Consider the following 23952-nt stretch of genomic DNA (forward strand, 5'->3'; position numbering starts at 1 on the left):
ATCCAAACCCATAACTTGAGTCCTAAGCATCAATCCTACTTAGTTCAGAAGATCCAAATCGGAAGTTTCCTGCTCCGCCCTCCGAGGTCAGTTTCGGCATTCAAAAAGGTTCTGGTTTTTTGAGGGCAATTCGGGCATTTCAGTAGAATTGGTTCGGGATAGAAGTGAAGTGATGGATGGGTATGTGGTAACTGTGAAAAGGAGGGATGACATGATTTAAATAGAAAAAAACAAAAAAAGAAAAGAAAAGGAGGTAGGAAGGCCATTCGCCAGCAATACCAGTTAGACGGTGACGCCGCCACGTCAACCGGCCAGTCCCTTATCTCCACGTCAGAACATCATCAGTACCAAGGAGGCAGGTCCATCAGACGGCCCATATCGCCTCCACTGAACCCAAATCCAGCGGCTCTGCTTGACTCTTCTAGACTCTTCCATTCAATAAGAGGAAAGCCCTGAACCCAGTCTCTACTCTAACCCTGGTTAAACGAGGGGCAGAGGGAAACAACGTTGTTAAGCGCTAGTGTATTGAGATAAGCAGCAGGACCAACGACGAGAGAACAGGACCAGCTCCAGTCCCTCTCTCGATTCTATCCTAGCCGTTGAGCCTTCTCAATTTCTGGTTCAGTCAACGGCTTGACCTCTCTTGCAGATCTCGCAATCTCGTGAGTTTTTTTCTTTTTTCCTTTGATGACTGTATTGTTTTTGTAATTCATTGCAGTGTTTGATGCTCTTGTTTGGTGGTTTTTTCTTTTCAATTGGTTTGCATTTTTTTTAAAAGATTTGATTTTTCTGTCTGGACATTTGTTTTCTCTTTTTTTGTTGGGAAATTCTAGTTAAAGCTTCATGAGAAGTATGTGGAACAATTTTGGAAAATGTGGGCTGATAATTTTTAGAAATGGCGGTGAGTGAGATTTGATTTGTTAGATTTGGAGAAAGTGAATATGGGTGAATCCTAAGATTTCTGTAAAATCAGTTGTTGAAGATTTGGAACTTCACATTCCTTGATTCTAAAGGGAGGAAAAGATAAGGAAGCATGATGTTGAATTTTATATTATATTTTTCCTATGTAAGGAAACAGTGGCTAAAGATAAAACTTCAGATTCGGTTTTGCTTAATTTTCATTTTGGGGAAAAATAATACCATGAATTTAGGAAATTAGTGGAGTACTATATATATATATTTATGCATTGTCGACATGAATCCCAGTTGAAATAGATAATTATTGGTGTTTTAGGATGCTATATTGACTTTCTTTCTGTAGATTTGATATACTGTTGTTCTGCTTGTGATTCAATCTTATCTCTCTACAGATTCTGGTGTTAGGCTATATGGGACATCATGATGGCTCCTTCAACGCAGTGATGGTCTAGCTGGGTCTGTTGCTTCTGTAGCTCTTGTGTTTTGCACTGAGAATTTTGGGGAATAATTCGGCTTTGTTGATTAATGATTGTTTGGGAATCACTGGTCTTTTTCACTCAGTTACTCTCGGTGGTTGAGTTTGGCAGGCCTTTGAGGGAGGGGAAGAAGGTCTCTTCTGCCACCAGCCCCTCTTTTGCCAGCTGTGAACACATTTAGTCTTTTCTTCCTTTCATGTCTCCTAACTTGGACAGCCCAGTTCAAACCCAGATGGCAGTGTCAATCTTCAAGAGCCCGCTCAGCAGGGAGTACCATCGGAGTAAGAGAATGGAAGGGAAACAACCTGCTGGTAGGAGACGGGTGTTTGTGCAAACTGAAACCGGCTGTGTCTTGGGTATGGACTTGGATCGTGGTGACAATGCCCATACTGTGAAGAGGAGGTTACAGCTTGCTTTTAATGTCCCGACTGAGGAAAGCTCATTGACATTCGGGGATATGGTGTTGAAGAATGACCTTAGTGCTGTTCGAAATGATTCCCCCCTTCTTCTAACACGGAATTTTATGCATAGAAGCTCCTCAACCCCATGTCTCTCACCTACTGGGAAGGATATCCAACAGCGAGATCAAAGTGGCCCTATTGAAATATTGGGCCACTCTAATCAGTTTCCAAGGACTAAACAACTGGTCAAGGATATTGTTAAGGCAATTAAGATTGGGGTGGATCCAATCCCTGTTCACAGTGGGCTTGGAGGTGCCTATTATTTTAGAAACAGCAGAGGTGAGAGTGTTGCAATTGTGAAGCCAACGGATGAGGAACCTTTTGCCCCCAATAACCCAAAAGGTTTTGTTGGTAAAGCTCTTGGGCAGCCAGGTTTGAAACGTACTGTTAGGGTTGGGGAGACGGGGTTCAGAGAAGTCGCTGCTTACCTGCTTGACTATGATCATTTTGCCAATGTGCCCCTCACTGCACTGGTGAAGATCACACATTCAATCTTCAATGTCAATGATGGAGTGAATGGAAACAAGCCTCACCAGAAGGAGCAGGTTAGCAAGATTGCATCGTTCCAGCAGTTCATTCCACATGATTTTGATGCAAGTGATCATGGGACCTCAAGCTTCCCGGTTGCTGCTGTGCATCGTATAGGGATATTGGACATTAGAATTTTAAACACTGACAGGCATGCAGGAAACCTTCTAGTTAGGAAACTTGATGACAGTGCAGGGAGGTTTGCTCAGGTGGATCTCATTCCGATTGATCATGGTCTTTGCCTACCAGAGAGTTTGGAGGACCCATACTTTGAATGGATTCATTGGCCTCAGGCTTCTATTCCATTTTCAGAGGACGAGCTTGAGTACATAGAAAATCTTGATCCAATTCGGGATTCTGAGATGCTGCGAATGGAGCTCCCCATGATACGGGAGGCTTGTCTCCGTGTTTTGGTTCTCTGCACAATTTTCCTCAAGGAAGCTGCTGCTTTTGGTCTGTGTCTTGCTGAGATTGGTGAGATGATGAGTAGAGAGTTTCGTGGTGGAGAGGAGGAACCAAGTGAGCTTGAGTTTGTGTGCCTTGAGGCAAGGAGGCTGATAGCTGAGAGAGAGGTGTTATCCCCCAAGGCTGAAGGGGGAGAGGAGGAGTTTCAATTTGATATAGATTGCGAGGAAGACAGATTCTACTTTACTCCGAAGATGGGAGCTGATGCATTCATGAACAGAGGACCATTGCATTTTGGAATTGGAGGTGCAAATTGTCGATTTCAACTCTCTAAGCTGGAGGAAAGCATTGAGGAGGAAGAGGAAAGTGAAAGAGAAGGAGAGCAAGAGGATTTTGCAGGCATTCCAACTCCTGCAGAGGTCCCAACCATTTCAAAGCTTTCCATGTCACTGAAGGACACCAGTCTAGGTGAGAAAAGCCAAAAATATCTGGAAGCAAAACCAGAAAGTAGTTACTTGGCAAATACATCATCAGGGCACAGGAGTGCAAATGAGCAGCTTCCAACAAGCATGAGCTTTGTGAAGCTGGCAGACATGAATGAGGAGGAATGGGTGCTGTTTTTAGAGAAGTTTCAGGAACTGCTGTACCCAGCATTTGCCAAGCGGAAATCCGTGACCCTCGGGCAGAGGCAGAGACAGAGGCTTGGTACTTCATGCCAGTTTTGATACTGAGTTACTACTAATATGTTGGTATGAGCAAGGACTGTGGATTGTGGATGAAGTATAATCTTTGCAAGTTTGTTGGAATGAGAGAGCTTGTAGGATAGGTTTGGCTTATGTTTTTTTTTTTTCCTCCTGGGATGATGGGCTGCTGTAGTTGGCAGCAACAGTAGGTTCAAAGAGGTGTAAATATTCTTGGAGGCAGCTAAACAAAAGCTGAGTAGAATTTGTTATATTTCTTTTATAAATTTTTGCTTTGATTTTTTTTTTTTTTTTTCTTTATCTCACTTCTGATGGACTTGTTGGATAAATAATATGTAGAATGAAATCATGAGAGGAGATGGTGTAAATGTTAAAAACTTGTGTTGTTTAGACTTGTCTTCAATTGATTATTTGTCCAGTTGTATTGGGTGTGTGATTGAGATATGGGTCCAAGCATGTTCAGATACTACATTTTGTAGCAATCAAACATTACACAAATGAGAGAAATTGGGACATACCCATCAATGTTTGGCTGAATTAGTCTCAAGTATGGTTATTGTTTGATGACGGATTATTAACCTCAAGTCTTCTTGTGGTTTGCATTTTGTTCTAATGGGTGGCTTTCAGAAATATGCTCTGCATGTGTTTCACGAAATCCCCTCCACACAATGGGCAAGTTTGTATTGTGGAGGGGGATACAGCCATGTATCGTGGGTTAGAGAGGAGTGATGGTGGGGGGTTATAGTTTATAATCCCTGTAATTTTTTGGCTTATTTTTTATTTTTTAAAATAGAAAATATTTGTAATTTTTATATAAAATAGAAAAACTTTTATAAACATGATGTGATAGTAAATCTGATTTTTAAATAATTTTTAAGATGGAAAATAAGTTTATATTTTTTTAAAAAACTTTATTTGAGGTTTCAACTAAATATATTTAGTCTTTATAAGTTTAAAATTTCATCATTTTTCTTTGAGTTATGGTTTTTGTTTCCTGGACCCTAATTGGGCTTAAAGGAAGTGAGGCTTACGTTGGATTTGTTTGGATTGGGACAGGTTCATGTGAACTTTCAAATGCCTGCGAACTACCTCTTCTCTCATGCATAAAAAGAGGCTTGAGGCTTGAGGCTTGAGGCTTGAGGCTTGAATAGGCAAAAATATCTGGTCTCTGATTCAATGCTTCATATCCAGCTGTCAACCGCACATTATAATATGTTGTTGTTCTAGTTTCATCTAAGAAAGACAAAGACATGAACCACTGTGACGGTTGTGGGAGGCCATTAATTCAATTGAGTATTGAAGTGAAAGGATTGGAAGGACATTCGGTCGATGCTGACATCCTAAGCAACAAAAGGTTTTCGCTACCAACAAAATGCAACCTCTCATGATAAGGTCCCACCAACAATATCTCTCTAATCAAATTCAAGTATGCCATATCGTCTTGTTGGCCTCGATGGTTTGCTTTCATTCATTTCCCCAGGCCAAAGCTGCCAACACAGCCACGCCTTCCACAGTTTTATGCCGTTTGATTTCAGTGAAGCTCATGGTTTTCCATGCTATTTCCGGAAAATTGCAGACGTCGTGAAATCAGGCAGGCCATGGCTTTGCATGCTATTTCTGGAGAACTGAAGACTTGGTGGATTGATAAGGAAATTCAGAGAACAGGGTGGAGGTCCTACCTTTTCCTTTGTTCCTAGACATATGATATGACCAAAGATTTAACAGTCTTACACATTCCAACAGTTACATATGATGAGAATAATTAGCTAGGACTTAGCTGCTAGTTTGGTAAAAGGTCTGTTTTCCTCAGAAATGGAGACAAGTGGCTGCAGAGAAAGCGTGGAGTGAGCAGTAATGGTTGTGTGAGAGTGAACCGGTGGCATAGACTTTTCAATGTTACTAGTCTTGATTTTTACCAGCATTGATAGATGAAGCTGGGTTGGGGGACTGCGCTAATGGTCGCCATCAGTGGTGGGCGGTTTTGTCTTGTTATTAACCAAGGAAATCATATTTACGTGTACTTGACTAGTCATCTGAAAGGGGATAAACATGGAAGTTTGGTGGAGGTCATCATCAACTATAATCATTTTAAAGCCGACGAGGCTTGTTCCTCTATGATCCTTAGACAGTTCGTTTGAACTGACTGCAAATAATTAACATAATGGAACTCACAAGTTACTGCTATGTACGGCATCGAACGTTGCAGCCTGTTCTCAACTTGCCCCACCTTTGTTTTTTTTGGGTGCTTCCTAGCTACTTGCTTAGGAGTGGGTACTCATGGATGTTCCCTTTTTCCTATCTGTGGGACTAAGACTTGCATGTCCATATATTCCCCAATAATGTCTCGGAAGAATATATAGTTCAGGGTTATATTAATTTATCATCTCAGAACCGTCTCAAAAGCTAGCTTTATGAACTTATCTTATCTTATCTAGTTATTATATTGTGAGTAATGATTTTGAAATAAGCTGTTTTAGTTATCCGTGCTCCCACTAAAGAGAAACTGCAAGATCTTGAATGGAAAACAAGGAAGAAAGCAGGAAAGGGTAGATGAGAAAAGGAAAAGCAAAATTCAAGATAAAGGCGAACCTAGTAAAGAAAAGATACGTGCAGAAGAAGAATTCTGGTATGGACGGAGGTGAATAACCCAGCATGAAAGTAAGAGAAGAATTGCCCGTGAAAAAGAAAATAGAAAAGGGATAGCAACTATCATAGTAACAGTGAGTGAAGGCTTAGCTGCCGCCCAGTCCATCAGTAAGGGGCCACGTACCATGGCAGTGTTACTCAAGTATGCATCAGTTTTTGCTTCCTTACATCCCATTCTAGGTGTACAACGTTTATGTTTCTTAGTTTTAGATGGGCAGCAGCACTGGTTATGGATTGAGCAGTCATGGATATATATATATGTGTGTGTGTATAAGGTTTCATTATCTCTATCCACTATATATGCTGAATATTAACAGAAGAAACAACTGGAATAAAGCTTTATATTCCATCTCTGTCTTCTCCCGGATGATCTCCCATATATCAAAGACGTCCTTGAGACGCATAAGGTCGATTGAATAGGTTTTAATATCATGTCTCTAGGAAACGGCTAATTGGTCTAATTCTAACTTTGATCGAAGTGGGTAATATAGACTTGTTGGGAAGCTACTAACCCATGCCTGATACTGTATATCAAAAGAAGAAGCCCCTGATCTTATAAGTTATAACCAAGAGTCACCTAGGAAGCCCTTTTGTTTGGGCCTTCAAGGGCCACATAGGCCACAAGGCCCCATCTCGGCGTCTCCATTCCATGTCTTTTTACGGCCTGCACAATTGTCCACTACGGCCTTTCAAGCATTTGGAAATTGAAAGGACACGATATCTGTATCCTTCCTATAGAGGAGTAGTTTCTTTATTCCTTTCTACTAACCTGGATTCCAGTTGAAAATGGCAAGATAGGATAATATAAACTATCCCATATTTGATTCAAAATAAAGCAGGATAAATGGTTCCATTTATTTTATAATTTATTTTATTTTCAATCAAGCATAGGGATTATAACTAATAATGGGATAATTTATTCAACATTTTTCCCCTCTGCATGACATATGATAATCTTAAGTTGATAGGATTATAAATTTATTCCTCTCCTCTACTTTCTTTCTTTATTTATTTTTAATATCACTATTTGAAAATAAATAAATAATAATAATAAAAATATCATTTAATTCAAAAAACAAAAGAATTTAAAAATATTTGTGTAATACAACCTAAAATAAGACTAATATATGGTATGATTTAATATAATAATAATAATAATAATAATAATACTTTTATATATTTGACAATATGAATTATATTTTTATTTATAAATTTTAAATATTTTAAACATAAATGTTATTAATAAAGTAAAAAAATATTTATTAAATTATTAATTATAAAATAATTTTAAGACAATACTAAATATGAGAGATATCATATATATATATATATATATATATATATATAGTGTGCTAATCAATCTCTATGGCAAGCAAAAGCAAGAATGGAAGCTAGCATGAACACTCTCCTAACAAGGTGGTCAATGCAATTTATGTACAAACAAGTCAACATTTCCCAACCAACATTAATAAGGTATTTAAACTACTCAAAAACACATTTTTAAATATTTCTTAAAATCAAAACCAAATTAGAAGTTATTTCACACTATTTGACTAAGTTGCTGATATGTGACACAAGAACATGGCAGAAATTTTATGATAACAAAGGAAAAACAAAACTTTTTCAGTAAAGAAAAAAACTTGGTATCTGGAAGTATATTTTTATTCACTGCATTGCTCTTTATATAGAGCTGAAACATAACAGAAAGTCAAGAGAATTTGCTAATTTCAAGGCATGTCTAACCAATTCCTAATATTAAGCCAATATATATATATATATATATATATATATATATATATATATGTGCAGAAAATATTTCCTAAAGACTTGGTCTATTGACCAATTATTTAGCAATTTTTTGTTTGCCCAGAACTATAGCAACCTAAGGCACGTTTCCAACACTCCTCCTTGCCTTAGTAGTTGTAGAGGCCTATTTTGCTTCTTAAGGTCTCAAATCTAGCTTTTGGTAGAGCCTTGGTTAACACATCTGCAATTTGATCCTCAGTCTTGCAATAAAGCAGTTTAACTTCACCATCCTTTTGTTCTTCTCTTAAGTGATACAACTTGATCTTGAAATGCTTAGTCTTGCCATGAAAAACAATCATTTGAAATTGCAATTGCAGCTTGGTTATCTACATGAATCCGTGTTGGCTCATTTTGCTTCATGCGTAGATCTGCAAGTATCTTTCTGATCCAAATTGCTTGATTTACAGTAGCATTGGCTGCTACATATTCTGCCTCTGCTATACTTTGAGCTATCACATCTTGCTTCTTTGAGGAACATGAAAAAATTCCGGATCCAAAGCTGAAACAAAATCCTGTTGTACTTCTCATGTCATCAATAGAACTTGCCCAACCACTATCAGAATAACCATGAAGTTTAAAATTCTGACAGTAAGAATATTTAATGCCATAATTTGTTGTGCCGTTGATATATCTTACAATCCTTTTGGCAGCTTGAAAATGCACTTCACTGGCACAATGCATGAATCTTGAAAGCAAGCTTACTGAAAACATTATGTCTAGTCTGGTGGCTATAAGATTCATCAAGCAACCAATCAGGCTCTTGTATTGGCTTTCATCCACTTTTTCTACTCCATCATCTTTGCTAAATTTCTCCTTCTGATTCATTGGTGTGCTGGTCCTTTTGCAATCTTCCATGTGAAATTTGTTAAGTATTTCCTTTGCATACTTCTTTTGGCTTATGAAGACTCCATCATGATCTTGCTTCACTTCCATACCTAGAAAGTAGGACATCAAGCCAAGGTCTATCATCTCAAATACTTTGAGCATTTCACCTTTAAACTCTTTTACCAGTTTCTCATTGCTACCTGTTACAAGCAGATCATCAACATAAACAGAAACTACAATTAAGTTAGCATTTGTTCCTTTTACATATAATGTAGCTTCACTTAGACTTTTAACAAATCCAAGACTTTGAAGATGTTCATCAATCCTGCTGTACCAGGCCCTGGGAGCCTGTTTAAGACCATATAAGGCCTTCTTCAACAAGTAGACCTTCTCATCCTGTCCCTTGACTTGGAATCCCTCGGGCTGCTCTACATAAATTTCCTCTTGAAGATAACCATTTAAAAAAATAGATTTTACATCCAACTGGTAAGTCTTCCATTATTTTTGTGCTGTCAAAGCAAGCAACATTCAAATTGTATTCAAGCGTGCTATTGGAGCAAAAGTTTATGAGAAATCCACTCCAAACACTTGACTATACCCCTTCACAACTAATCTGGCTTTGTATTTATTTACAGAACCATCTGCATTAAGTTTGGTTCTATAAACCCATTTGACTCCAATGACCTTTCTGTGTTGAGGTCTATCCACTAACTCCCAGGTGTCATTCTTTTCAATCATTCTAAGCTCCTCTTTCATTGCTTCAATCCACTTGTCATCCTTCTTTGCCTCTTCAAATTCTGCAGGCTCAAAAATAGCAACATTGCTTCTTTCATAAACATCATATAAGGACCTTGTACCTCTAACTGGGACATCATCTATGTCTTCATCAAAGTATTGCGGAACCTCTAGCAGTTGCATCTTTATTGACTCCTCCCAGTTCCATTGTCTATTCTCCATGAACTTGACATCTCTACTTATAAGAATTTTTCCATTTTGTGGTTGGAAAATTCTATAAGCCTTGGAAGAGTTGCTATATCCAATGAAAACTCCTGGTTTTGCCTTCTTATCAAGTTTGTCTCCTTTCACTTGTGGCACATAAGAAAAACAGAGACAACCAAAAGTTCTTAGATTCTGCAAATCTGTTTTATAACCAAACTAGGCTTCGAATGAAGTTTTTTTTTTTTTTTTTTTTTTTTTTTTTTTTTTTTTTTTTTTTTCTGCAAAACTCTAGTTGGCAACCTATTCAGCAAAAAAACTGCAGTGTTTGCAGCCTCTGCCCACAATTTCTTTGGCAACTCCTTCTCATGTAGCATACACCTTGTCATCTCCATAATACTTCGATTTTTTCTCTCACTTACTCCATTTTGTTGTGGAGTGTAAGGTGCTATGAGTTGGTGCTCAATACCGACTTCTTCATATAACTTATCAAAAATTTCATTTGTGTATTCTTTCCCATTATCTGACCTTATCTTCTGCATCCTGCAATTGCTTTGATTTTCCACCCATGCTTTATATTTCCAAAATACATTAGCAACCTCAGATTTGGATTTGAGGAAATAAATCCAACAAAATCTGGTATAATCATCAATAAATGCAATGTAGTACTTACTACCATTTAAAGATTGTGTTTTCTGAGGTCCTCCAACATCTGTGTGTACCAGTTGCAGCTTGTGCATTGCTTTCCATGCTGTTTGAGGGAGTGTCTTCTAGTTTTCTTGCCATATTGACAAGCCACACACTCAGCTAACTTGTCTTCCAGCAATGGCACACCTTTCACCAAATTATGTTTCTGCATATATAGAAGTCCAACATGGTGGAAATGCCTGAGCCTTCTATGCCATAATTCTGCATTGCTTACAGTGCTTGAAAATGTTATTTGCTCATCCTCCATTAGATTTAGAGCAAAGCTTTTTGCTCTCATTTTCACTTTGAATACATCTCTACCTTTCGCGTCTTTGATCATGCACCATTTGTCTTCAAATATGACTTTGAAACCTTTTTCAATCAGCTATCCAACACTAAGCAGGTTTTGATCAATGTCAGGCACATATAGAACATCGGTAATATACTTCAAACCTGTTAAGCTTTCTATAGCCATAGTTCCTTTACCCTTAACTGAAATAAATTCACCATTTCCAATTTTTACTTTGGAGATGATAGTTTTATCAAGCTCCTTAAAGAGCTCTTGGTCATTGGTCATGTGGTTTGTGCAGCCACTATCAATCAACCAGGAATAGCTAGAGCTATTACTTGTTGTGAAGCATGTTGCAACAAAAAGTTGCTCTTCTTGATGTTGCTCAGTAGAAGCTTTTGCCTCTTCATGTTGTTGTGACTTACAAATCCGCTCCATGTGTCCAATCTGACCACATTTCCTGCACTTGACATCAGGCCTCCACCAACACTTCCTTTGTGGGTGATTTGTCTTTTTGCAATGTGGGCAAGGTGGATAGGTTCCATCCTTGTTTTTGTTGTTGTTGTCAGTCTTGTTATTCTTCTTCTTATTGTTGTTTTTCTTGTCTTTGACTCCTCCTGAATTTTCTGCCTTAGCTTGAAGAGCACCCTCCATCGATTCTTCTTTTCTTATCATTCTCCTTTGCTCTTGTGCCTACAATGCATTCACCAATTCTGCCAATGATATACTTGACAAATCCTTAGATTCTTCTAATGAAGAAATTTTAGACTCATACTTTTCAGGCAGAGTTACAAGAATTTTTTGCACAATTCGTTCATCAAAGAAGTCCTTACCAAGCAACCTCACATTGTTTACTATGCCCAGCAACTTGTCAGAGTAGTCTTTGATGGTTTCTGTCTCCTTCATTTTCAGCATTTCAAACTCCCTAATCAAGTTGAGTACTTGCATATTTTTGGTTCTTTCATTGCCTTAGTATTCCTTTTTGAGGTAGTCCCAAATATCTTTTGCTGACTCCAAGTTCATGATTCTTGTAAATATAGTGCTTGAAACAGTAGAGAATAAGTAGGCTTTAGCTTTGGACTTATGGTCTTCCTTTCTTTGTGGGTCTTAAGCTGAGTCATCGTAGGGTTCGCCGGCAATGGGGGAATATCATAGTCTTCCTCCATAGCTTCCCAAAGATCTAATGCTTCAAGATGGACTGTCATTCTAACAACTTAGGCTTGATAGTTATCACCATAAAAAATCGGTGGTGCAACATGGGAGAAAGTTGTTTCAGTTTCCATTTTTGGATTCACTCAACTCACATATCCCTCAAGAAGAAATGCTCTGATACCAAATTGTTGATATATGACACAAGAACAGGGCATAAATTTTATGACAGCAAAGGAAAAACAAAACTTTTTCAGTAAAGAAAAAAACTTGGTATCTATATTTTTATTCACTGCATTGCTCTTTATATAAAGCTGAAACATAACAGAAAGTCAAGAGAATTTGCTAATTTCAAGCCATGTCTAACCAATTCCTAATATCAAGCCAATATATATATATATATATATATATATATATATATGCAGAAAATATTTCCTAAAGACTTGGTCTATTGACCAATTATTCAACAATTTTTTGTTTGCCCAGAACTGTAGCAACCTAAGGCACGTTTTCAACATAAGTGATCCAATTGTAACCCATTTCTTCAATCAACCGATATGTTGAATGAATGGAAATTTCATAAGCTAAGATAGGCAAACGGAAAAATGAGATAGAAATGAAGAGATACAATAGCACCAAGATTTAGCATGGAAACATTCAAGCAGACAAAAAAACTACAAATCTATAGGCAATAAAAAACAACCACCATGAAAAAAATTAACTAATGTATAGATATCTATGAAGCCTAAGTCTTTAATTCTCTCTTGGATGACTTGCTTGGTACTTGTAAACTGCAACTACTCACTTTTTTTTCTTTTGAAACATATGTAGAGTTCATGGTAAGCTTGACTTTGGCCTCTTTTTGAATCCACATAAACAAAATTGGATTTTATCATAAATATGACAAATATAAGGGTAGGTATGAAACCTACATTCAATCAACTCATTTTGAAAGAAATTCTCACTCTTAAAATATGATTTTCAGCTTAAAACCCATAAAATTTCTTTCAAACAAAACACCTCTAAATTAAGTAAATGACTTGAATCTTTAGGGCCAAAAGCCACTTAGCTCTCTCGATCGTGAAACCTTTTTCTAGAAATAGGGCCTAAATACTAAGGTTTTAAACTTCATCAACTCTGATATGTTTGAATAAAAAAGGAAGATTTATCATATGTTATTGAATCCTTATTGATCAGACGAGATTGTAGAATTTTTAATATTATAGAAACTATTACCCTTTGGTGTGATTGATCAGCAATTGACCTAAGGATTTTAAACATAAATTTTTACACCCTTAGTGTGTAAAAATGAAAGTTTAAAACTTAGTTGATTATATTAATGTTTCATATCATCCATCATCAAAAAAACGCTTACAGTTTTGTTTAGCAATCTTTAATCAAGATCTATTTGGAATGATAAAAGTCCAAAGAATGATTTGAAGCAATTGAATTTGGAGAACACAATGAGAATTTTTATCCAAAATTGCCAATACACAAAGACATTTACAGTTTCATTAGATATAATATTAAATGAAATTAATCTCATAAAAAACAATTAGAAATAATATATTAGGATATAGATTTCTCATCATATTTAGTTCACTAATGTAGCGTTGAAGTTTCTCTTGCCAATGCTTCAAGTCCGTGTTTGATGGTGCTCAACGCCTTTATTTGTTTTAATAAAAAGACCCCACCATTAGTTTTATCTGGACTTTTGTTATGGCATCATGTTCACAATAGTCATGGGCTTAGCCTGTCAACCCATGTTGCTCATTTACTTCAGATTTCTAATGTTAATTATTGGTCTTGTTACAATATTAACACCAAGGATTACAACTCTCCTCTCTCCTCCACATATTTAAAAGCAACCATGGATGGCAATCTCAACAATTGAGAAAAAGTTAATCAACAATTTTCAATTATCAATCCTCTTAAAAAAGAAAAGAATGATTCTTATATTATGGTTCTTAAAAAGGAAAAGGATGATTCTTATATTATGGTTCACACTTGGTTTGGTTCAATCACTCAAACTCAAATCTTGGTTAGAATGTATGATGATCCACACCAATTGTGTAGATAATTTTGAACCCAAAGGGACCTTTACAGCTTTAAAATATGTCTATATGATTAAGAAGGATGTGATATATCACAATCATCCCCTCATGCAAATACAACATCTTTGTTGTGTTCTACGGGATTGCAGGACCAAATAAACAAACACTTTCATAGGGTCAAACAAACTTATATATTGGGGTCAAAGATCAACTTTAACACCATTTTTAATAATCTGAACCCAATCTTATAGATATTATTCTCTCTGAACCCAAAAACACCCTTATGGATTTAAAATGTGTCTATAAGGTTAAAAGAAATCTATACTTATATAATGCCATAGCGCTAAGAAATTTCTCCTCCATTTGAATAGATTAGAGCTCGACTTGTTAGGAAGTGTTCCAAATTCCTAATTAGTATAGATTCCTTTTTGTAAAGAATATTATATAGAGATATTTCCAACAACCTTCCTTATTCTATAAGGAAGTCTAATATTACAATAATATATCAACCTAGAAATATTCTATATAATATTCTTTACAAAAAGGAATCTATACTAATTAGGAATTTGGGACACTTCCTAACAATCTCCACCTTAGACCAAATTCCATGAAGTTAATCTTCAATCTCTCCATGACATAAACCTTTTTGTATCATATCACCACGAAAGAGCAATCGACTCCACCTTTAGTGAAAATTCCTTTTGTTTTCATCTTGTGTGCTTTGTGATCTTTTACTCTTCCAGAAATCTTCAACCCAAGCTCTGATACCAATTGTTGTGCCAGCGAAAGCTTTGATGGCAACAATGTTAGTTCAAGAACACAAAGATAAAACAATCACACATACGGTACACGAGGTTTTAACATGGTTCGACTAACCATGCCTACGTCCACGGATGAGAGAGAATGATTCCACTATGACTGAAATTTCTCTATTGTACCAAAATACTTAGCCTTTTTACGTAGTAACTTTGGTCAAGAAAAACTAGAGAAAGAGTCACTACGGCTTTTGTAGTATTCTGGGTATCGTTCTCAAGGACTGGCTTATGAAAATTGTCAACACTAGAATAAATGAATTGGGTTTGTTTAAATCCTTAAGTGAAAAACAATATGTGAATAGTGTGAACTAAGTAAAACAAATTAAATTAATAAGAGAAAATGAATATTGATTTTAAATTCAATTGATTCAAGTTTGGGGTTTTCCACAATCCAACATAGGGTATAGAAATTATAGAAAACAAGGGTATTTTAAGTAATATGATCTTAGGGTTTTGAGATCCTTGGCCACTCGCGATCAAGTTGGGTTCTATAACTCAAAATTGCATCCGAAACCTAATTTTTTTCTTTTTCAAACAGATTCCTAAAACCATCAAATGAATGAGATTGATTATCAATTTAAGATTTGACTTTTTAACCCTTCCTACTTCTTATAGCTTTGTTTAGGGGCAAATAACGGTAGGTAAGGCGAGGATAACTAATGATCAAGAATTACCAAGAATCACTAGTATCAAGTAATAACCTACTGTATCATTCCCTAAACGAACTCACAAGGATAGGATAAAAAATGATAAATTGTCACCCAACCAATAATTCATCTCATTGTTATAATAACTTACCCATTGTCCCTATAGGTTTCCTAACCCTTAGGTTTTCATGCTTCAACCCCAAGTTGACTCTTAGCCTCTCATGGGGGTGATGTCACATTCACAATCCATAATAGGGTAAAAATCCATAATATGAATCAAAAGAAACTAAAAACAATATATTCAATAGAGAAGAAAAAGAAAACAAACCAAAGTTCTCGTCTTCTTCCACCTTCAATGTCAAACTCTCCAGAAAAAAATCCAAGATTCCTAAAACCTAGAATTGAGAGAGTTTATATAATATCCTCAATTACCTAACATGTGGCACACTCTCATTGGCCACTTATTACAAAATAATTTCCTAAAAATGATTAAAAAACAATAAAATGGTGATTTCTAGTCATGTGGGGTCCACCTAGGGCGGAAGGAGTGCTTTAGATGCAATTCCCAAGGTAGAGGAGGTGGAACATCAAAGTAGCAGTGGGTGAATTCGAAATTGGTGTCATTTCGAAGTGGATTTCGAATTCATAAGTTAAATTTCGAAATCATTTCGAAATGACCCTCCAACTTGGTGCAGTTGTCTTCAAATGGCCATAACTTCTTCATTTTAGCTCCGATTTGCAAACCGTTTGAAGCGTTGGACTCCTGACTTCCCGATCTTCGAAACGATATATAGTATGTATATAATAGACTCCAGAAAGTGCTCCAAATTTGTCCTCAAAGTCAGAGTATATAATGCCATTAGATTTTTTATTTCTAAATTTCCATGCAGCTCAATCTTGCTTTATGCCTCATTTCCCATGCTTTCTTGCCTTCTTGCCTTCCTTCTTACTCCATAATGGTCATTTATCATCCTCTAACCTCATGATATCCTTGTTTTGCCTTTCCTTACATTCAATGAGTCTTGACTCACTTATTTCCTCATTTAGCCCTTTCTTGATCTTTCAAAATCTAAAGTCATTCAATTTGCACAATTTTCTTCCCTTGAACCTGAGATAAATCTCCAAAGTATAGATTAAACTCATGGCTAGGGCCTTAGCATTGATTTAGGTTAAGTTGGGTGATTTGAATGTCCTTTGGTGCACAAATCATATCGAAGATGTGCCATTAGAGCACATATTTTGGCTCCAATCACACTATACAATAGAGAATATTACAGAGGACAGAACTAGATACAACTATTGGGTTCCCGAAACATCCCATGTTTCCCCACTCCTTGTATCCATACCTTACTACGAGCCCTCTCGCTCCACCGGGTACCTCCCGTTCTTCCTCACATCTCTATCCACCTCGTATAGTCTCTACAAGCTTATCTCCATCTTATAACTTTTTCCCCTCATGACCTAGAATATTTATAGAGATATTTCCAACAACCTTCCTTATTCTATAAGGAAGTAATATTACAATAATATATCAACCTATAAATATTCTATATAATATTCTTTACAAAAAGGAATCTATACTAATTAGGAATTTGGGACACTTCCTAACAATCTTCACCTTAGACCAAATTCCATGAAGTTAATCTTCAAGCTTTCCATGACACAAACCTTTTTGTATTATATCACCACGAAAGAGCAATCGACTCCACCTTCAGTGAAAATTCCTTTTGTTTTCATCTTGTGTGTTTTGTGATCTTTTACTCTTCCAGAAATCTTCAACCCAAGCTCTGATAATAGTTGTTGCGACAACGAAAGCTTTGATGCCAACAATGTTAGTTCAAGAACACAAAGATAAAACAATCACACATACGGTACACGAGGTTTTAACGTGGTTCGGCCAACCATGCCTACATCCACGGATGAGAGAGAATAGTGGAATTATTCTCTCTCATCCGTGGATGTAGGCATGGTTGGCCGAACCACGTTAAAACCTCGTGTACCGTATGTGTGATTGTTTTATCTTTGTGTTCTTGAACTAACATTGTTGGCATCAAAGCTTTCGCTGTCGCAACACAACTTGGGTCAAAAAGTATCAATATATAGATATTATGATTGCCAATGGTTAAAAATACATATAATTATGACATCACACATCATATATGAGAAAAAGTTTTTGATATTATATTTATATAAGCTTCTTTTAATTATGTTGATACTTTTTTAAATCATAAAGACTTTTTAGGTCTAGAACAGATCATGCTTACATGGTAGGAAGTGAATTTTTTATTATTTTTAATCATATTAAATTAATGGGTTTATCAAGAGTTAACATTTATATTAAATTAATAACTAATGATATATTTTTCGAATTTGAGATATATTTAACATTTACTTTCTGACTTTTAGACTCTGCAAATATGAATTGCCTTAGCTGTGTGGATTGGGAATTTCAAATCCAAGCTCTAGTTAGGTTTGGTGCGCTCATAAGTGTTAACTTTAATTTGTGCTACATGAAATCGAGAGGAGTTTATGGGCTTGCATGGAAGCCTATTGGATACACGAGTCTGCGTCCATTGAATTGGCCCAAGAAGATATCGACCAGGATTGTAGAGTAGAGAACACTAGAATGATAAGAAAACGAGACCAGATAGAGCAACAATTAGAATCTCCAGACTCCTCTTTTGTAATCAATGAGAACATGAACAAATCAGAGTAGTGATGAGAGAAACACAAAAACAGAAACAGTACAAATTGCCAATTGCATACATGAGAAACACAAAAATTCAAAAAAAGGGGTTGAGCTCAAAACTGTAAATGATTGGGAGTTTCTTCACCATCATCACCTCCTTTATCATCCTCATCACAATAGAGTATTTGACAACACCTACCCAAATTAGTCACAATGTTTCTACTTTGATTGCAAGTAGCACACTGTATCCCCAAAACCTGATAGCTTCCCCTCTTCCTATTACCAATTCGGGAGAGGAGAGCTTCTTATAGGTTTAGTACAAGACGTTGATGTTTATGTCAGGTATTGTGTCCATGTATGGTCTGTGTGCAAGGTTTAAACATTCCCTATATCTAAAACAGTCAATAAGATGATCGTTGGTCATCCCTGCAGCTTGCATGAATGAGTAAACAATCACCGGCCCCACTAGCCTGAATCCTCGCTTGATTAAGTCTCTGCTGATGGCTTCTGATTTTGGGGTCCTTAGAGGCACACTTCTCGGGTATCGGCATCTGATGATCATCGGTTTGTGATTCACATAGCCCCATATATAGCTGCTGAATGATCCGAATTGCCTTACAATCTACATGTGCGTCAAAATGTGGTACAATAAGCAATCAAGGCCCAAAATTAATATATGGGAAGAAGACTACGTATGTGTTTCTCAAATTGACTTGCCTTTTGTATGCATTTTGCATTGTCTACTATGCACCTCACTCTGCTCTCCGCTAACATGAGTGCTTTGTTGGAGGCTGTCTCCGTGATCTCTTTCTCCCCCATTTGGGCAACGGTGTTCGGATCGAACCCGGAAAATGCATCTCTTTTAGTATTTGATCAACCAATACACACGATCAATTTCAAAAAAATGGATGATTGAATCGAAGGATTGATGAAATTAAGAAAAATTTAGTTACCTCAGTAGTTCCTTTCTTTTTAGAATTTCAGTCCAGTTGCAGTCCATCAACATACCAGACATGGCCAGCAGCTCAAACAATTGACTGTCATTCATAACTTGCAAGTTAGAATTGGAATTACATCTGGTAATCAACTGAGAGAACTGAATAAAGATCACAGGTGACTTACTTGTCTTCATAAACTGGAACCCCCCAGCACTCATCGTGGAATTGTACATAAAATTTATCTGATTGGAACCTCATGTCAGTCTTCAAATTCCGTTACCTTTTCTTTTTTTAAAATACATAAATTATACTTCTAGGCAGAAATTCCATATTGCACTACAGTATAATGATTTCCATTTCTAAGTTGGAATCAATTTAATACACTTGAGAGTTGGTATAGAGTTGCCATTACTTTCTTTGGTTCAAAGGCAGCAGAACAGTTGTAACTGCCACATAGTATCAATGATTGGTGAGGTGATTTAAGGAAGCCTGCCATTATTTAATTCATGTTTCTGGAAAGCCAACCACTACACTAAGATATTTGGCCAGTTTCTTCAAAGAAGTCTGGGTAGATATACTGTAGATGGAATCCATAATTTCAACTCCTGAACCCTTCTGACTCTAGAAAGGGAGATTATCTTGATGAGCTTGAATTCAGATTAAGTTTGTTCTTACATGCCAAGAAATGTCACACTATTCCAAATGCAGCAGCCAATTAAACTAAAACAGATGTTGGAACATACCACTATTCTTTGTAATCCAGTTGCACCTCTTCAATTCCCCATCTCCAACATCCGGACTAGGTTGTTGCGGGACGTTAGTAATAGCCACTGGGACTTCTCTTCTTTCAGGTGGTCCTATCAGGCGGAGGGATAGAGCAATCTGCCGATCCAGTGGAGTAATATAATCCTTAAGAGAAGAATCGTTGGAGTTCTGTGACAGAGACAACGATAATGATGATAAGGACAGGGATGAAGTGCTTTTCTGAAGGCTAAGAGGGTAGATTTTCTTGAGGTTTCTGGATAGGAAGCCTTGGTTTGGCTTCTCTTGTTCTTTAATGCTTCTATTCTTCTCCAGAAAAAGTCTTCTCACATTTCCTTTAGACATGGTTTGAGAGAGGAAAAGAGAGTTTGGTCTTAAATGGGGTAGATGTAAAGGTGGGTTGAGATTTATAAAGCTTGGGGATTCCCATATTGAGAGTAGATAAAAAGGAACACTAGGAACACTACCTAAGTTGGTTGGTGAAATGTGAATTTCATCATAGATCGCTGTTTGCTAGCTCCTTAGTTTTTAAGCAAGCTCATAAGAAAATGGATTTAACAATCGCTTTTTTTTCATTCTTTTTGCTTAAAAAATATGCCTATGAATGTGTAGGACATTGAATCAGACAACAAAGTGGAGGATATACTCTAGCTAAAGATGGAAAATATATTGACATATATTTAAAAACATATAGATATTAAATCAATTTATGATCAGTGTGGGAATATGGTGATGAGATGGTGGTTAGGTCCAAGTGATTTGTTGTGTATATCCTGATAGATGTAGTACAAAAAGACAAGAAAGAAACAATCTCATTATGATATGGATGGATGGAACCATTTGACTTGCCCAATTATTCTGAATAGGAAGCATATTAGGACAGATGATGAGGGTTTATATGTATATGTATATTAGGGATGCTTACAATATTCAAAATGGTTTAACCTACATATAGTTATGCTCATCTAGGTGAATGATGGAGTGGGTTGATTGGCCTGTCCCTACACTGTTAAGCCAATGATCAGAACTTGAATCAGAAAGCATCATAACGACTACCTTGTTTTCTAGTTAATGCCACTGAAATATATATATATATATATGCTTCTGCTTTCTATATATTCAAATTTGCACTGATGATTTGGTTGCAGTTTTACTTTATTGCATTTTTAGTTGGGGGGAGACCACCAAATAGCAGAAAACTCGATCAATTAGCACTTTTAGTTGCAGTGTTTGTCTCAGTGCAAGTGTAATGGGTCCGTTTTAAACTTAAGTCCTACTCATATGCCCTGAGGGATTGAGGCATACCTGTTGCCAGATTGGACAAAGATATGCCATCCATCATCCTTCCTAGTCTCTCAACAGTCTGGGGTTTGTTGAGCTCAAATGGGCCAAGAGATTGCCGACCATGCTCATTAAGCTCAGTCCTATTCCCATCTGTTCAAAAGACACTATTATTGTGAATCAATGACTAAAGGCTCATTCAGTAGCTTGGCTTCTCGATCCCCTTCATATAATTTTTGGTTTGGTAGCTTTATTTGTAAATTGAGTCCTTGACATGTCACAGATAAGGGAGGATACATGCCATTGATGTTAGTCCTAATGATTCAAATTCTTTCTGATTTGATTTTTGAGCGGCCTCCTTTGTGAATATGTTGGAATGTTCATAACTTCCATCATGGGGTTAATCACAAGTACCTTCCATTCTGTTGAAAAATATAGAATAGGATTTGGTTACTTCATAATCAAAGATAATAGACCAAATGGTGAAACATTTCAATGATTGGATTTTTAAATGGGAAAAGTGGGTTTCAACTCTGAAAAAAATATGGGAAAAGAAATCTGAATGTTTATAATTCGGTTTTCTCTTCATCAATTTAAAAATATTTTAAAATATATGCATTTTTTTTATAAGTCACATAATGATTTCTTGAATACCCTTTTACTTTATAATATTAACTAAAATTAAAAAAAAAAATCATTTTATCAGTTTGATTTGATGATAAGATCTTACAAATAAATATATTATAAATTTCTTTTATTAAATAACATGATATACAAATCATTGTGGAAAATTTCTCTAGGATCCTCAAGTGATAAATAAAATAATTTTAATTCTCTAATTAATAATAATTTTATATTCTTTATTATATAAATCCACTCATCTTCTCATCTTTTTTTTTTTATAAATAAAATTGAATAAAAATTTTGTTAGTAGACATCAACAATAAAATAAGAAATTTTAAAAATTAAAAATATAATTCAAATTAAAATGCTTAAAAAAAAAATATTGATTCTCATTATATTTCTAACTTTTTCTCGTTTTTTATATTTTCTACTAAGGAAATGAAAGTTAATATTTTATTTTTATATTTTTAGCTTTAAAGTTATTTTTTGTTTCAATGGTATCTTTAATTTTTAAAATTTCTTATGTTATTGATCTCAAATCAATTCTCATGGTAAAAAAAAATGTCAATTGGTATTATTAACTTGACAAGTAAAATAGTTATTTTAGGAAATAATTATTTGATTTATGAAAAATTACATATATTTTAAAAATACAAAGATAAATCTAATTTATAAAATTTGAGGTTTTTTTTGTTATTTCTTTTTAAATTAGAGAGTCAAAACCCACTTTTCCCTTTTTAGATGTTCAAAATTAATGAATTAAGATCCAATTTTAATAAATAGTAAACATAAGACACTTAGGTATATTTGGTAGGTCAATCTTTGTTTCCTAATTGATCATTATATATATATATATATATAGAAGCACCCATACTACAACAAAATCAACCTTCAAGATATAACCTACTTAGAAAATCTTTGAACAAAATAACAATCTATTCAAACTTTATAATTGAGCCTAATTCCCTAACTAAGAATGGTCGATCATTACTTATTCAACGAATAAATATAATGACCCAAAATATTTCTTCATCCTTTGGTCAAAATAAGCATCAATGGGAGTTTGAAAGAAGAATATGTTAGGTTTATTTTAATCTAAGAGTAAACATGTAGGGGGAGGTTGGAGGGCGATGGTGAAACCAACATTTTACTTCGGAGAGGGGGAGGGGGAACCTTTATTTGTAAATATAAATAATATTTAATAAATTATAAGTACAAAAAAGTTATATTAATTGATAACATTTCAATTGAATATATTTTACAACTGACCTCGACAAATTTTATATTTTGAAAGTGTTGAATAATAGTTTCATTGTCAATGTTATCAAATGTATCTTTCTCTATATATACAAGTAAGTGATCATTCATCCATTGATCTCCCATTCGATTTTGTAGTTGCTTCTTCAAAATATTCATAGTAAAAAATGTTCTTTCCATGGTTGTAATGGCAACAAGTAGGATTAGAGCTAATGTAACAAGTAAATAAATTAGTGGATATACAATATGCTTTTTTGTCTTACCATGACTTTGTAATATTTCGGGTTGTCCTCCCTAGGATTAGCCCTAATGTGTTTATTTGTTTTTAGATGAAAATGACTAATTATTTGCTAAATATACTAAAATCCTAAATTAAATATATATATATATATATATATATGTATAAAATATGAATAAAGATTTTATAAAATATTTAATGAAATGAATCAAATAAAGGAAAGAATGTTCTTGAGAGTTTTACAATCCAATGGCAAATCCTTAGAGAGAGAGAGAGAGCATTATAAAATCTAAGGTTTAGGATCAAAGTCAATCCACAACCAAATTCAATCTTAAGACCAATATTACATCCGAAACTTAGATTTTTCTTTTTTAAAAACAAATTCTTATATCCATATAGTGAATGAGATTAATTACCAATTTAAGGTTTGACTTTGTAACCCTTCTTAGTCTTTGTAGCTTTGTTTTGGGGGAAGATAACATAGAGAAGACCATGATAATTAATGATCAAGAGTTAATAAGAATCACTAGTATCGGGTAATAATTTACTATATTATTCCCTAATACAACTTACAAAGATAGGTAATGGTTAATTATTATTGTCAATTTTATTCAATCAAAAGCATATATCCATTTTTGTAGATTTGACATTTAGATTGTTAATAACAGGATCAAATTATAGTAACTAATAATCAAGGTCTTCCCAAGAATCATTAGTATCTTGACAAGAATTCTTTATAATTTATTTAGGGTGATCTCACATAGAAGATTTATTCCTATCAATTAAATCATGAAAACATAAAGAAAACCTTAACTTTACT

At 35.3% G+C, this 23952-nt stretch overlaps 2 protein-coding genes across 2 annotated transcripts; one reads left to right on the plus strand and one right to left on the minus strand.

Moving 5' to 3' along the window:
* The first annotated feature begins 466 nt into the window (after positions 1–466).
* Positions 467–3899, plus strand: LOC117916966 (phosphatidylinositol 4-kinase gamma 5-like). Its single transcript, XM_034833207.1, has 2 exons — positions 467–662; positions 1311–3899. The coding sequence occupies exon 2, from the start codon at positions 1591–1593 to the stop codon at positions 3511–3513; it is 1923 nt and encodes a 640-aa protein (XP_034689098.1). The 5' UTR covers positions 467–662; positions 1311–1590; the 3' UTR covers positions 3514–3899.
* A 14094-nt stretch (positions 3900–17993) lies between these two features.
* On the minus strand, positions 17994–20093 carry LOC117922346 (DNA-3-methyladenine glycosylase 1). Its single transcript, XM_034840472.1, has 5 exons — positions 19714–20093; positions 19155–19212; positions 18986–19069; positions 18750–18891; positions 17994–18654 (listed from the first exon to the last, which is right to left on the minus strand). The coding sequence occupies exons 1-5, from the start codon at positions 20075–20077 to the stop codon at positions 18346–18348; spliced, it is 957 nt and encodes a 318-aa protein (XP_034696363.1). The 5' UTR covers positions 20078–20093; the 3' UTR covers positions 17994–18345.
* Positions 20094–23952: the final 3859 nt, after the last annotated feature.

This window comes from Vitis riparia, chromosome 1 (genome assembly GCF_004353265.1).
Source record: "Vitis riparia cultivar Riparia Gloire de Montpellier isolate 1030 chromosome 1, EGFV_Vit.rip_1.0, whole genome shotgun sequence".
Taxonomy (NCBI): Eukaryota; Viridiplantae; Streptophyta; class Magnoliopsida; order Vitales; family Vitaceae; genus Vitis; species Vitis riparia.